Here is a 16,160-nt window from a genome sequence, read left to right as displayed (position 1 = left end):
CTCCAACACAAATCTGCACTCGCTCAAAGCCAACTTGGAGGGAATGAAGAGCGAGGATCAACCAGAGGCCCCTCAATGAAGCACCCGAGTCGATTGTTTCTTTCCGTCAGGGCCGAGCGAGACTGACACCGTTGCCTCCTGCGGCTCAATCGGTGCTGAGGGGCAAAGGTTGTGGCGGCGGACGGCTGTTTAAGCCGCAAAACCAGCCACGCTTCAGGGCTGGGACGGGGCGGGGCGCCGCGCTGGCACCACTTTTGCTGGTGCAAAGGGTCAGCGCCGCCGTTTGTCGTTGGCGCGTGGCTGGCCGCCCGCCCTTTGCAAAGAATTGGGCAGGCGCGGCGTCAGTAGAGCCGTGAAAGCGAGATTGGGCAAGCTGACGTTTGGCTGACGGACGGACGGACGGACGGACGGGCTGCTGCCTTTTTTTTTTTTTTTTTTGGAAGTCATCTGATCGAACGTGTTTACAAAGGCGTCGTCGTGCTCCGCCGGGCTAGCGCAAAGAGCGCTTGCTGGCTCTCAGCTTTGCCGGAGCGCCTCCAGGGTGGCAGCCAGCAGAGCTGCTGTATGTTTTAATAAAAGCCTCGTCTTTGCAAGCTGTCCGGAGGGGCCCGCTGTTCATTTTGGAGTGGCGCCGTTGCTGTTGCTGTTCTTGTCGGGGGAGAAAGGGCGATTGCGCTGGGGCGGCGAGGTTCAGCGTCACGCCGCCATCCCTGGCCGGCACGGACCGGGGGGGCCCCATGGTTTCATCCTTTCACTATACAATGTCTGCGAGTGCACGGCCGTGCCTTTCCAACTTGCAAATGAGCCACAGCGCGTAAGTGGAAGGTGAAAAATCCGACGACAACGTGGCTCAATCGGTCCGGCCTATTCGGATGCAACACAACGGACGCGGTCGGCTTCGGCTTTCCATCTGCCACATCAGACGGCTGATGCCACAGTTGCGGATGGCGGGGATAACAAGCAAGCTTTTCACAAGACTCTTGGGCCAGAGCACTGTGCGACACCCTCTGCTTGCTACTTTCTACATCTGACAGCATGCGCACACCTGTGAAAAAGCCCCCGAGGAGACGTTTGTCTCTTTTATGGCAGACAAAGAAGGCTGGCACTCTCTCGCTCTCTCAGGCTGGCTCCGTTTGCATTCTTCCAGCGTTTCACTGGTTTGCGTGCTCTGGCTCGGCCGGCCAAAGCGCTCAACACACCATGAGCACACTGTCACCGGCGGCCAGCAGGCAGCGAGTAGATGGGAGGAAACTCCTAATTGGCCTTTTGCGTGAATGCATTCATTGCGTGCTACGAAGCAAAGGTGCGCTGCGGCGCCTCGGCCGAAGCAACGGGCTTCGCAAAAGCCACAACGCCGAGCCCTGCCTTGCGTGGAAATGCAAGGTCGCTAGCAAGGCTGGGCTGCACGCTTTTTGAACCACTTTCTGCCCCAATTGGAGGGAACGTGTACTACGAGAGCAAATCACGCAGCGGGCGCCGCCAGATGTGTGACAGCGATCGCAAAGGCGACAGACGGGTGCCCCGCCTTTGACCTTTGGCCGACGACCTTGAGCGGCCAGCCGTCAATGGGTTCCCATCAAGCCCCTTTCATTGCTGACAAGCTTGGCCGGCTGGTCGGCCGGCCATCCATCACTACGCGCTGCCGTGAAGGAAAAGACAAACACTTGACACTTTTCAGCGCCTCTCTCGCTCGCCCTTATTGAGATCCACATCGAGCGCAACCCCGTAGGGATGGCTCCCACACGCCACGGAGGTGGGGGGGGGGGGGGTCCTTCCTGCCGTTCTGTTTTCTGTTCAAGCAGCATCTGCACTGAGACGTGAGGCGAGGTTGGAATCCCCCATGCGGCGAGTGCACAGGCAGCAACAGAGAGCAACAGAGAGCAACAGAGAGCAACAGAGAGCAACGCACGGCAGTGACGGACGGAGCCACCGCCGGAGCCGCCGCCAGCACCGCCCACAGCACCCTCTCTCTCGTCTTGCTGCAGTATTTCCACATAGGTCCTTTGGCTTTGTGTTGGCATGTTTTGGGTGAGGTCCACCAAAGCATAGCACCGGGAACGCGTTACTTTGCTTTCCTCCGCTCCTGCGGATGAAAGGCGTCCCATGTGTCGGGAGATGTCAAGTGTTGAATTTCCAGAACTAGTCGAGTGTTTCGCCCTCAGGCTTGGGCGGCGTGGCGTGGCGTGGCGTGGCGTAGCGTGTTTTGCCAGCCTTAGGCCTCGAAGGGTTCAAAGCAGGAGTAAGTCGCAAGCAAAATGACAATTGTCAAGAGTTAGGACGCTTCCCCGCGGCTACGTTACACACGCGCTCAAACGCAGCCATCCGCCTGCTCGAAGATGGCGATTTGTCATTCTTTTCATTTCAGCGCGTAAAGGAGGGCAAAGATGAGAGGACAACGAGTTGGGCCGTACGGCGTCATTGTCTTACCTTGTTTTGGGCGACGTGGTGAGCCATTCTTCGTGCTTTTCAAACGTTATCAAGTAGGCTGCAATCTCCTGCGAACAAGAGCGGAGAGGAGGGTTGTGAGGCTGGCACGAGGAGGGCTGTGAGGCTGGCACGCAAGGCCTTCTCTGCTGTTTGTAACACGTTCAAAGCGCTTTGTTGGCATTCCCTGGGAGATTCCCCGGGAGATTCCCCGGGAGATTCCCCGGGCGGTTAAGGTCACAACGACTCGGGGGACCGTCTTTGTTCCCAAAGCTTTGCGCAGGCACGCAAAGGTGCTCAGCCAAAGATGGAGGCGTGCGTCTTGGCGGGTTCTCGTACGGTGGGTCCAACCTCAGAATCGAAAGGATGCGACCGTCGTGTGTGCAGTGTGCGAGGCCTGCGTAGCCTTGGGAGTCACACAATGCCACGCCAGAGACCGCAGGTGTCAAACCCGGGGCCCGGGGGCCGGGTCCCGTCCGCCGCGTAGCCCGCAAATACGTAGTCTTTGCTCTTTAGAATGTTGAGACACGTTTGTTTCCAGTCCCTCTTTTCAAAGACAGTGAAATAGCATTGAACATTGGAGCATTTTCTAACAGATTTCCAAACTATTTACCAAACCCAAACTCTGGCAAAAACGAGCTACGGTGGATGAAGTGTGCCACCGGCGTGAACAGGGCAACACTTTGATGCGTGTCACTCAGATGCTGGAGCGCGGCCGACCGTTTTCTCCCCAACCAAACTAATGGGCATATATAAAAGCACATTACACGCCGGTTGACAAGCCAATGATTGCCGGCGACAGGCGGCAATTCACTCCTCAGCTACGACATTCATCACCTACTTGGACCGCCAAGAGCACTTGACACAAGGACGGACCCGCCGCCGCCGCCGCCACCGCCGCCACCGCCGCCACCGCCGTCCGTAAGAATTTCCGATGTGCCACAAGATGAATTGTTTGCCTTGTTTGTCAGCAAAGGCTCGGGCTGTAAATAGGACAATGTAGCCAGGCTCCTCTGTCACTCTTGACCAAGCCGTGCCCACGAGTGAGACGTGAGCGACCAGAAAAAGCGTCCCTTCGTTTCTCCCGCCGCTCACGGATGCAGCACGTCGCCGCCGGCCCATGTCAGGCTGCACGCAAACGGGCTTCCCGCTACTTGCTTTGCTTGCTCCCCAAACGGGGCAGGGCCTCTCTGTCTCCGTCTCTGCTCGGGCTGAGCAAAGCGTAACGATAACCGCAGTGACACGCCGAGCAAACGTGTTTGTTGTTTGGACGGCAATTAGGAAAAAGGGTCACGCTGGCGTTATTTTCATGCATGCATTTGTAACACAACTGCGATTAGATGAATGCAAGCTATTCAGCGGGGACATTTGGACCGACCGCAGAGCCTGTTAGCACTCAGCCCTGCTCCATCACTCCTCTCTTAAAAATCCATATCCGCATTCCTGGCCGGAGCGTGGGCTCCTATCAAAGATACGGAGGCTTAACAATGGGAACAGATGTCGGGGATAACGCCTAGCCCCCGACCGACCCAGCGTAAAGGTGGAAACAAACAAACAAAAAAACAAGCGCAGCCATTAAACAGCTGCAACGTTTGCACGGGCGGCATAAGGAGAGGCGAGCGTGCGTTCGGGTTGAGAAAACACGCTTGCCCTGGGCGCGGCGGCGGTGGCGGCAGCGGCGGCGGCAGCGGCGGCGGCAGCGGCGCCGGCAGCGCGCTTCTCCACGCTGACGTCGCCGCATCAAAGTCGAGCCGGCGGCCGTCAACGGCCTTTGGACCATCGGCCCAATGAAACGACTATGGGGCGAGGAAAGAGGAGACTGCCCGCGGCCTGCCTTGCGGTGGAGTCTGGGGAATGCCGAGTCAAAGCGTTGACCTTGAAAGCGGCAAGAGAGAGAGCTCCCTGGTGAGCCAGCCAGCCAGCTTTTACTGCCACATGCCATGCGATACTTCCTGCAAGGGAGCCCAGGGCCACCAACAAAGCCACTAGTGGGCGGATGCTGAAGCACCAACCTGCCGCCGCCACCAACAAAGCCACTAGTGGGCGGATGCTGAAGCGCCAACGTGCCGCCGCCGCCACCACCACCATCACCGGATTACAAGCGCAAATGCAACCAGAGCCAGAGCAGAGCAGAGCAGAGCAGAGCAGAGCAGAGCAGAGCAGAACAGAGCAGCAAAAAGACAGGAAAGAGGGATGGAGGAGGGCAGAGAGAGACAGAGACAGAGAGAGAGACAAGGGAAGCATAAAGCCATGGCTCCTTTTGGGGCACCGCTTTCTCCGACAGTGATGAATGCATTTCAAGCCGGAGAAGCATGAAGGCGGCCATTGAAAAGTCTGCCTGGGTTCAATGCGAGCTGAGTCACTTGGCGCTTCTCTTTGAATCAACGCACATATATGTTATATTATTCTTTAAGGAAGGTGCCTCACTCTGGCCTTTGGGATTGTTGGAGCACATCTCCGCATCGGACGCAGTGCGGGCACAACGTTCAGAGCAAGAATGCGGAGAGACCCGAGCAGAGCCAGTCAGAAGAGGAAATGCAAATCCAAAAGAACGGGCTGCGCTTCGGCTCCTTTGAGGCCTAGCCAACCGAGTTCCTCGGCAGGCTGGAGAAGATGCCCGAAAGACCGCCGTCCGTCCCCGATGAGCGCTGCTCTGTCCTTAGCATCCAAAGGCGCGGCCCGCACTTGATGAAAGGCATTCTCTGCCCGCTCGCCCGCACTGTTAACTCTTCTGCCCGGTCTAGACAACTCAAAGCGGCCTCTGGAATTCCATCACGTCTCACATTTGACTGCCATCCTTTGGTGAACGACGGCTAGCTTTTCTTGCTCCGCCAAAAGACCTTCACTCACGCGCACGGAGACCAAAGACGGCGAGGTGAACGTTTGTCCGGGGCAGCAAGGGCGAGGGGGGGGGGACACCTCTTTTGTGTGCGGCCTGGCGCTCCTCCGTTTATCTGGCCTCACGCTCTTAATTAAAGACGGAGCGCGGCTATTAATTGTCAAGCCGCTTCAATGTTATTCCCCATTGCTCCGTGAATGGGCCGGCCGGAACAAAGGTGTCTCGTCTCGGCCGCCGCGTGGGAGTCCAACAAAGGGCCAGAGGCACGACTTGACAGGGAGCCGGTGAATTTGCCGTTATCGCAAGAGAGAAAAGGCGCCTTTTGTACCTATGTGAGCTTTCCTTTTACCTGTTGATGTTTGAGTAGAAACCAGACCCCCAATCAAACGGAGCCGCTTCCCCTTCGCAAGCCGCCATCGGCGGGCACATTCCTCAACCTGGTCATGATTCAAAGAGACGAGCTTGCTTTTACGGGGAAATTCTTTTGACAAATTGAGCAAACAAATCCATAATTAAATAAACAAGTAAGCTGTCGACGATGAATGAGACCACGGCGTCTCATTCGGAGCCAACGTGAAATCATCCGGCCGAAATCACAATGCCAACAGAAAGAATGGAACTCCTATTTGCAATCGTCCCAGACTATGAGGCTCAAATGTCATTTGTTGGGCTTGGTCCAGCTGGAGTTGCCGTAGCGTGGCGGGTCCATCCGAGTGGCCGCTCTACCGACACCAAGCGTAGTAGTTTTGCGTACGTTTGCTTTTCTCCCCAGCCGGGATTGGCGCTAAGCCTTCCATCCAATCCATCTCACCTCTCGGCTTATTAAACATGGTTAACATTCATCCCAAGGTCTTGCGCGGCGGAAGAGCGCCGGCCGGGGGAACGCGCTGCGCTGCGCATCGAGAAAACAACTGACGGCGCTGCCGCCCGGCTCGTGTGTAGATTGAGACATGCTGGGATATCTTCCATTTGACCTCATTCGTCAATTAATTACTACCATTAGTGGGACCGACGCTGAAATCAGCCCGCCGTGGCATCTCCCTCGCCACTTTGTTGACCGGATGTGTGCGAGTGTGTGTGTGTGCGTGTGCGTGTGCGTGTGCGTGTGTGTGTGTGTGTGTGTGTGTGTGTGTGTGTGTGTGTGTGTGTGTGTGTGTGTGTGTGTGTGTGTGTGTGTGTGTGTGCGTTTGACGGACAGCCGGCCATTAGCACGGAGACGGCTACATTTGATCGTGTGAGGCCGCGGTCTGACCGAGAAAGGGTGACAGAAAGACAAACTGACAGGCATGCGGCCGGCCAGCGAGTCTTGGCATGTGCATCTCACACACCACACACGCAGACGCACTCGCACGCACACACAAATACACACACACACAGTCTGTGCCTTCCGACTGAGCTTCCCAACCAGCCCCTTCCATCCTGCTGTGAGGCGAGGCGAGGCGAGGCGAGGCGAGGCGAGGCGAGGCGAGGCGAGGCGAGGCGAGGCGAGGCGAGGCCAACCCTAACCCTAACCCTAACCCTAACCCTAACCCGGCCTCACAGCAGGACAGGACGCAAGTCTCCTCTTGTCTGTGGCATCTTCCTCTGTGTGGAAATTACAGCTGTCTCCTCTTCTTTCTCATCTATTATTCAGCTTTTAATTTGGCTGTTTGAGGCGGGCGCTCCTTTTGTGACAAGTAAGCCTCCGCTAAACAGGTAGCACCTTATCCACCACACTAAATCTAGCACACGAGAGGCGGAGAGCATGCGCTAATTGACCATTAGAGGAGTTATCGATATGGCCACCCTTCCCTTTCCTCGTTATCCCTTCCATTCAAATGTAATTTTAGCGCATCGTTTCAGAGGCTTTCTCGTCTCGTCTCGTCTCGAGCGCATCCGGCTTGAGCCGGTTGGCGTAACAGGCAATTCGTCCATCCCGTGACAAAGAGTCTCCGCCTTCAAAAGCTTTTGCAATTAGGACTTTGCAAAAGTTCCCAAATTGCGCTTCTCGGGCCACGAGTGTAGTCGGGCGAGAAGAAAGCCGCGGCCCTCCGCTGGGATCGATGGCTCATTGTACCTCAAGTGTCAGCAGCGCTAAGGATCGATCGCACTCGATAGTCTATTAATAGGCGAGTGGCGCGCCCGCCGGAAGCGGCAGCCTGTCCACGGGAGCCAAGAAGGCCAGCCGGCTTTCAGGCCGCCGTCTCTTCTTTCTTCTCTCCGTCTGAGATGGGAGGCTTAGTTGGCGCGCCTCTCCCCTCCCTCACCAGTCAAATATGGCGCACGTAGCAGCGCATATGCCTGCTGCGTGCGTCTTCAGCGAACATAAAAGCCTCCGCCGTTTGTGTTGATGCCAAGCAGTCAGACTCCAGCTATGCAGACGCCCGCATCACATCAAACAAATATTGCGATTGATCTGCACTCTTCATTTCCTCTCACCTCGAAAGCAAATCAAGGAGAGAGCAGGAGCCTGCGCACTTACAAGGACCCGATGGCGAGATATTTCTCTTAGAAAAGAGGTAAGCGGTCATATTTGGAATGGTGAAAACCCCTTGCTTGTGCAGTCTACAGGGGGGGAAGGCGATCTGCAGTTCTGTCACAACCCAGTAGAGAATGTGAATGAGCAGCGTCCCATCACGGGACGGTCCCTCGCGACTTGAGCGCCTCCCGCCCATTTGCGGGACTTGGCATCGGTCACGGCACGGCGTCACGGCACGGCGTCACGGCACGGCGTCACGGCACGGCGTCATGGCACGGCGTGACGGCGTGCCGGCCATTCGTCATGCCTCCACTGGCATCCCTCCCCGGTGCGTAACCCCCCGACCGCCCGCCCGCCCGCCCGCCCGCCCACAGACTGAGCACGTCTCCTCCGCCTGATTCAAGCCCTGGTATGTTTGTGCAAGTGGATTTAGAGTTCTTTGCTGAGACGTTTCTCCCCTTTATTGAGGCCGCCTGCCGCGCTCAAGCCTGTCTTGAATTATGACAAAGGCAGGCAGCCCACCGCTTTTGCCGTTAATGAAGGATGCTTGAAAGACAATGGCCCCGGGCAGCTTCTATCAATAACAATGAACAAGGAAGACGTCTTCTTGTAAAATATTTAAGTTTCAGCCAGGGTGTAAATCCTCCGCTCCTTGTCTCTTCAGAGCAAGGGCAGAGAAGAGAGATGAAGCGCTTTCCCAGCCATTAGCACTCATTTGAAGAAGCGAGCGGAATTCAAAGCCAGGCCAGGCCGCATTTGTAAATCAGGCACATTGGGCCCGCCCGCCGGCCAGCCGCGCCTTTTCAAATTTCGACAGGCATAAATTAGCCATAGATAAGCGCAAAGTAATGCACTGGGGCTGGCTGGCTGGCTGGCTGGCTGGCTGGCTGGCTGGCTGGCTGGCTGGCTGGCTGGCTGGCTGGCTGGCCGGCTGGCTGGCTGGCTGGCTGGCTGGCGGGCTGGCGGGCTGGCGGGCTGGCGGGCTGGCGGGCTGGCGGGCTGGCTGGCCGGCCGGCTGGCATCGTGTCCCCTCACACGAGCCTCTGCTTGAAGATGGCAGGAAGCTCAGGGCGGCCGTCACACTTTTGCTCCGTGCGGGGAGAACGCCGCTTTCCTCGAAAGCCCCCTGAACCTGAACAAGCACGCTCATTCATCTCTGCCATTGAAATCCATTCGCCATCCCAGATAAGTCTCCTTTGTACTGACGGGCCAAGACGCGTCAGTGTCGCCGCCACGCAAACAAGGAGGCCACGCAACTTATTCATGCCAAACACGGCTCCACTTTCAACTTTCTCATGTCCCTTTGAGCAAGTCTCTCTTTCTCTTGCTGTTTTTTTTTTTTTTTTAAATTAGAGAGATCCCCTTGTTCCCGTTGTCTCTACGATGTCGCTCCTCCCTGCTGGAAATACTTTCAATTTTTTCAATTATAGTTGGGTTACGAATATCACGCAGGCCTTTCGGCCGGCTTTGGTGCTTTCAGCCGCGCACCCGCACAGAGACACGTGGACTGCGATGGGAGGCCTGGCGTTTTATCCGCAAGCCGGGCCAACGCTTATGAGGATGCGGGCTGCCGGCAGATAGCGGATGGGCGCAACGTGTCGGTGCCGAGCAGGCCCCGAGCCGAGCCGGGCCGGTGCCGACACGTTGCGCCCATCCGCTATCTACCGGTCCTCGAATTCCTTACCTGCTCTGCTTTCCCTCCTCACAATGACAGGCGCACAGATTGAGGGCTAAGATTAGCCGCCCGCCGCTTTCTCACAGAAGGCCGGCGAGATACAGTACGGAGAATGAATGGCCTCGTCATCTTGTCAAAGCTGTAACCTTGGCAACAGACGGACTACTATTTCTGTCCCCTGGCCCCGGCGGCCGCCACCGCCGCGATAACCGAAGCAAAGCCGGTCCGTTTGAGTCACGCGCGACCGTCAGGTGATGAACGACAGCAGCGATTGAGCTGGAAAGCCACGTTGATTGAAGAATTATCATTGCGCTGGATGTCCTCGCTGTTATTTGCCCGCACGAGCCACGGATTTTGCACTTCAAAAGGCGACAAAGGAATTTCCAAGGTGGAACAAAGCCAAAATATTCATCATCAACTGGAGGAAATACAGCAGCCAGAGCATCTGACAAAAAGCCTAAACAATGGAGCGCCAAAGTACTGGCCCTTTACCATCTGTCACCACAATCTCTTGCCTTGTCTCACCACTGTCTTATGTTTGCGTGACAACGACAACAACCGCAGCCACTTGAAATCACCCAAAGTCTCGTGTGACGACAAAACCAACGCTGAACAGTTTGGGCGCAAAGCCACCACTCAGCCGGCCGGCCAGGGCGGCGTCACGTTTATCAAGGTGGGGTGTTAGTCCGGCCGTGTGCCAGCCGCCAGAGGCGCCGAGCCTCCGTTCTGCGGCCGTGGCGTTGGACCTTCAGCACATTCAGCGAGGGCATCGCTGGCTGGCCGGCTGGCCGGCAGGCTGGCTGGCCGGCCGGCCGGCTAGCTGGAATTTTTGCAACGCCTTGTTTGATACTCATTTATGCAAGCATTCCATCAATTGGGCAGGCTTGTTAGCAACACCGGCCTCCGGCGGGTGTCAAATGTCGACCTTTTTTGGCCGCCGGTTCACGAAAGCTTCCGCAGTCGACGGCGAGCCGTGTCATGCGTCCACGCAACTAGCGCGACGTGAAAGCCTTTGGGACGAATCCCCACCCGCAGTGTGTAAACACGCTATCACGGCTCGCTAATTCTTGAATCTTGAATCTATTTACGCATCCGACGAGAGGCGAGGCGGTGGACCGTCTGCTTCCCTCGTGTGCACATGCTCTTTTTGCCTCTGTGACCAAATAGAAATAGCAGCACTTGAGGACGGGCAATTTCGCCACCAGTGCTGTCCTCTTTGCTCTCCGTCCCTCCCATCCCATCGGGATGAGGACAGTGCAGCAACTCAGGAAGTAATCCTTGTTCTGACTCAGCACTTGCTTCACTCCCTCCCACTCGGGAGATAAGTGGAATGGAATTGAAGCGACACAAGTGCCGCATGGCCGCACTCGGGCAAGTTTCTCAAAGCTGCGCCGTCTGTTGCCGCACGGATTTGTTTGCAAATTTTGGGGGCGGGCGCGAGGGCCTCCCGTTTTAGATTTGTGTAGCGGGCCAAGCGTCGGGATTTCACCGGTGGCTAATGGTCGAGCTGTGCTGAGCAGTTACGCAGACGGCAGCACATCTGTGTGTCCATGAAATATTTAGCAGCGGCCGGCCGGACGGCCTGCCGGCCGGCAGGCCACCGAGCCAGCCAGCCAGCGCTCCCTCCCGAGCACAGTGCGCTCGCTACAAGTCTTCCACACATCCTCGGCCTCCGTTCATGATTTATCCATAACGTCGGACTCCTGGAATGCAGGGTGCGCACCGCCTTATTAGGAGCAGGAGAGGCTGGACAGCATTAGCAGGATGATGCCAGCGCTCTCAAATGTGGGAAGCGGGGCGGGGCGAGGCGAGGCGAGGCGATGTTTTAGATTGAAGTTCATCTTGAACCCATTTCATGTTGTTTCATCAAATCAAAACAATCATAATCATACATATTTATCCAAAGTCATGAATGGTTTTAGCTGACCTGAGAAAAAAAGCGCCACGTACGGTCAAGCGAAAGGAAATGACTGCGTGTTCTTCATGGTAATTCTCTGCTTAGTCAAATTGTTACGCAGAAGAAATACAGAGGCGCTGCTGACGCTTATCTATTGTGACATTCCATGGCACCCGTGCGCTTTTTTCTTCTCCTCTCATTTTTTTTCAGCGGCCTGCCTGGAGGAAGGCAATCTGCCGCCGCCTCGCTTATTGAGATCTGTCTGGGACGGAGTCGCCGTCTCGTCTGTCACGTCTTCATCTATTTGTTGTCTCACGGCGGCTCGCTTGACGGCACGCTCGCAGTTAAGCCGCGATGGCCTAGCTGCCCGCCACAGCCAATAGAGCCGCCCAGAGAACTGGCGCCGCTGTCATATTACAATGGGAGGCCTCCACAGACGAATCATTCGCATTCGTCGCGTGCAAACTCATCTCCCGTTTTGCACCCAACTTTCACACTTGAAAAGGTGACATCCCAAAAGTTTTTTCCATGCATCAAGTCATGCGCCGTGGGGCGAGGCGAGCGCAACGGAGCGAGCCGTGCAGCTTTGCCCGATGAAATACAATTCAATGCATCTTTCTTGATCTGCCATGCTTGAAATACGGCTGCAGGCGCTTTGAAAAGCTCCCCCGCACTCTTCCCAAGCACAACTTAGTGAATCGTCGATTTGCAAACGTACGGTGAACAACCGGGCGCCCAACTCATCCGAGCGCTCTTTGAGGCGACACCAAAAACGTCTCTTCACTGACGAGTTGCTTTCTTGACGTGGCCTAAATCAGGTACACCTTTCATATCGGCAAAAAATTAAACACATCTGGATTGGCCGGCGGTGGGAACGTTTGTTAGATAAATTGTATATATATGTTATCATGCGTTCCCTAATGAGTACTTATTAATAAAGTTATTGCGCAGAATGCTTGCTGTTTCTTCTTGCAGACATCACCCAGTCCACAGCAAGTCAAACGATGCTGTCTGGAGCTTCCTGACCTTCTACACATCTGGGAATCCAAGAAAGTTGTTGATGTCTGCACATGTCATTTTGTCTATGCACTCTTTTCTCCTGACTACTTTGTTTCCCATAACATTCACTTTTCGTTTCTCATGGGATCCTGTCCGCGACTTCTAGTTTCACGTAGAATCTCGTTTCTTCACTCTTGAGACTAGCCCACGCTTTCCCCCCCACCTATCAGGGGCTAGTCTCACATTGTAGGTAGGGCATTCCTTAATAAAAAGAGAGGAGTGTAACCGTGACCTTTAGTGTATTTTGGATTGCTGTAAGTCTGGATGCACTCCTCGCGAGAAAAGATCAACATTCTGTCTCACTGGTTTTTGTCTGCTGATCCTTGTGCTGAATCTGAACCTAACAGTTGTTTTTCAATTTCATCACGATAGTGGCTTGATTTTGCACTTTGGCTACTTTTGCAAGGGCGCAACGATTCACGCTTTGCGTGGCATGTCAGCATCGTTGCACATAAGCGTGAGGCAATCTAACGGACGGCGCCATCGATGTTGGGAAACAAACAAAGTGTTGTTTTATGAGCCCATTACGGGATACTTTCCACAATGAGAAGTGTTCCCGGGGGTGCTAAAGGACAGATCTGTATCGCCTTGTTTGTGGAGGGCTTTAATTAGCCCAGCCTGGGTCAGGTCAGGTCAGGGCGGGGCGGGGCGGGCCAGGTAAAGCTCATCACGGAGCCAGCGCACAGATGCCCAAGGCCCTAATCTCGCTGCACATCTCAGTGAAACTAAAGCGGCAAATGGGAAATTGATTTCTAGCCCTCCCCCCCCTTTCCATGGCAACATCTCCTTTTGTCTGGCGGACACGAGGTGGGCTCGCTCTCACTCGCCACCTAACCTTCATTATTGAGACGGAGGACCGGTCCGGACGACAGCCGCCGCCGCCGCCGCCGTGTTGTCGCCGCTGGTGCAGCCATCCGGCCAGTGTACTTAACTCGCCCTGGGTTTTGCGGGAGGCCTTAGCCAGGTGAACAATATGTAGCTTCATATATTATGCACGACGGAAGGGCCGAGTCCTGCCGCCCCGTTACTCAAAGGCCAAAGCGTCCGCGGCCAGTGTTGCGCTGAGAGCAGGTAGAGCGCACGGAGCCGAGGAAGGCGTCGCTCACCACTCGGCCGTGAATCTCACACGTCGCCCGCCTGCCCGGCCGCTAGGGCCCTCCCTCCCACTTTGCAGATGGCCACATGCGCAAACGCTCATAAAAGCCCATCGGGACGGTCGGTCGGTCGGTCGGTCGGGGAAATTCCCTTCATGTAGCTCAGCATTCTGCTTCCACGCTAGTGAGTATCAATCCTTCCTCGGCCCTGCTAATAATAGCGCTAATTGTCGGCTTCCCGGGCCGCATCGCAAACGCCGAGGACGCTCGCATGACAAGTGCCTGGCTATAAATAACACCAGCGGGCGCAGCGACCGGCACTCTGCACAATTTCCCCTCCATCATCTGGCTCGTAAAACATTTAGCGTCCCCGTACCAAAATATTTGCCAGCGCTGGGGGGGAAAAAAAGACAGACGCACACAATTCCTGCCTCCGACCTCCCTCAAAGACCTTTCCCCTTGGGCGGGAGCGCAACAATACGCAAATAGAACGAGACGTGGCTATTGTCTTAGCCGACGTGCCAGAACGCCCGCCCGCCCGCATCAAGGCCAACCTTTTTGCTCACGTAACGAGACAACATTGGTACAGGTGCGGTTTGCCAGTCGAGAGATGACTGGACTGAGTGATTGGCGGTGGAATCTTTGGGATCACAACTCGGAGGGGGGGGGCGATCGCCGATAGCTCGGCCTGACTTTCCTGAAGAGTGAGGTCGGACTTCGGACCGCTTCATGTCACGCTGGCAGACGTGGATGACTGACTCCCCATTTCTATTCCTATCCTAAACGCAGGAATTGAAAATTCATGGAATACTACACCAAGCCCCCAAATTGGTGTTTACGAACAAGTGCGGCGCTGGCTTGGCTATAGCAACAGCACGTCTAACCTTTTGCAAGACGCCTCTTTGGCCAAGCTCCTTCATTAGGATTCATGAATCGTCAAGGAAAACAATTCGCTGTCCATCGCTGAATAGCAGATGCTGAAGATGGAGAAAAGGGCTCTCCAGATGGATTGGACTTTTTGGATGCTTGCGCACGCGCATACCTGATGCTGAAGATGGGGGAAAAAAAGGGCTCTCTACACCGATTGGACTTTTGCGTGCGCTTCCGACCCGACCGCACAGTAGGCGCAAAGTCTTGCGCAGGCGTTTTGCATTCTTGAATCAAACCTTTTCCAAGTCAGGACTTTGACGCACATTAGCACATCCGCAAACCGAGGCGCCCAACGTGAAGCAAACGATTGGCGAGCGAGGTCGCAGAAAGGACGCCTTCCCTCTGACACGTATTTGGCTGGGATTAACGCCAAATTGACGGCAAAAAGATTTGCGGCACGGTGGCTGCTTAGCGCGTGTCGGCCCCGAGATTGGGCTGGCCAAACCTTCGGATCGGAGGCCAGCTGCGCTGCCGACAAGAGCCTGGAGAGCTCTAATTGACGTGACCTTTAATTGCTTGTTCAGGGCGGGGGAAAGAAGGGGAAGGCTGAGGCTGAAGAGGCGGCCGGGCCCCGTGGGCTGGATAATTCAAGCTGAATAACAAACACTTGCGCCGGCCACGCTGCTCCCTTCCAAACGCTAAGCGCTCTCTGACTCGTATTGCATGGGAACCTGCGCAAGCCAAAACGACAACCAAATTTGCCACGTCTTGTGCCCAACTGTGATCGTGAGGGCACCGACGGGCGAAGCTGAGCGACCCTGGCCAGGACAAAAACGGCCTGCTTTCGCTGTGTGTGCGCAAGAAAAGAAATGCGGAGGAGAGGAAAGCCCGAGTGCCGCTCGCTCGCTCGCTCGCTCAAATAAGCGCCGCAGGAACAGCGTCAAGGTCGTTGTCAGGACAAAAGCAGGTGAAAGCGAAGACTGGAATGCTTTTAGTCTGCTCCCACGGGCTACTACTGGACACGGAACCCTTTTGCCCACTAGAACGCCATTCCGGCTGACAAATCGTCATTTCATTCCGTAGTTAACGTAGCATTTAAGCGCTGACACGGATAGCGCAAAAGAAGAAATGTGGGCTTGTGAGTGTGTGTGTGTGTGCGTGTGTGCGTACTCTCTAATGAACGTTCAATTAAAAAAAAGAGCAGGCGCAAGGCAAAGCAGGCCCATAAAAGCGCCTTTCAATCGACACAAGATAAAACAGCTCTTGAATGTTGTGCTGCTGCTCCCTCCCCTCCCCTCCCCTCCCCTCCCCTCCCCGGCTTTTGATGGCAAAATGATGACGATGAATTCCAGTCAACTCATCTGAATCCTGAAAGACGAGGGATGGCCAACTCCATCAGAAATGAATGGGCCAATCAGACTCATTGGGAATGCTAAGGTCTGTTGAGGATATCTTGCGTGGCATGGCCTATTTCTTGCCCGTCTTGCTACCATTTCTCGACGACAAGCGGCCATCTTGGTGTGCAAAGTGAGCTCATTGAGTGAGGGGAGTAGCTCCGTGGACGTCACTTCCAATGGCCACTCGCTTGCGTTTCGTGACGCTGCCGATTTCAACCCCCCCCCCCCTTTGCTTCTTGTTTTTTACCCTCATCTTGGCTGCCATTATCGGCTCAGCCCCATACAACATAACGCAAGGCCGCATTAAGGCTTTTTATTCCCGTCTCGATGGAGGCCACGTCGCATTTGTAAAGAAAGGGCGCTCCGACAGCGAGCCGTCCCGCGGGGCGTCGGACCTTGGCGTCGCTGCTTCTCCCCGGATTCTGCTGAGCAATGGCAAAAATGATA

General features: G+C 55.5%; 1 protein-coding gene across 12 annotated transcripts in view; it reads right to left on the bottom strand.

The window, feature by feature from the left end:
- Positions 1 to 16,160, bottom strand: part of camta1a (calmodulin binding transcription activator 1a) — an 86,342-nt gene that overhangs the window by 55,582 nt on the left and 14,600 nt on the right. For 11 of the 12 annotated variants that reach the window (XM_049752495.2, XM_049752483.2, XM_049752485.2 and 8 more), the window contains one exon: positions 2,428 to 2,495. The exons of the other annotated variant lie outside the window; for it this stretch is intronic. In XM_049752495.2, coding sequence (XP_049608452.1) covers positions 2,428 to 2,495 — 68 coding nt within the window. The remainder of the gene's footprint in view (positions 1 to 2,427; positions 2,496 to 16,160) is intronic. 12 annotated transcript variants of the gene reach the window in all.

This window comes from Syngnathus scovelli, chromosome 2, assembly GCF_024217435.2.
Source record: "Syngnathus scovelli strain Florida chromosome 2, RoL_Ssco_1.2, whole genome shotgun sequence".
NCBI lineage: Eukaryota > Metazoa > Chordata > Actinopteri > Syngnathiformes > Syngnathidae > Syngnathus > Syngnathus scovelli.
The sequence above is the reverse complement of the archived record's forward strand: the minus strand, read 5'-3'. Positions and strand labels throughout refer to the sequence as shown.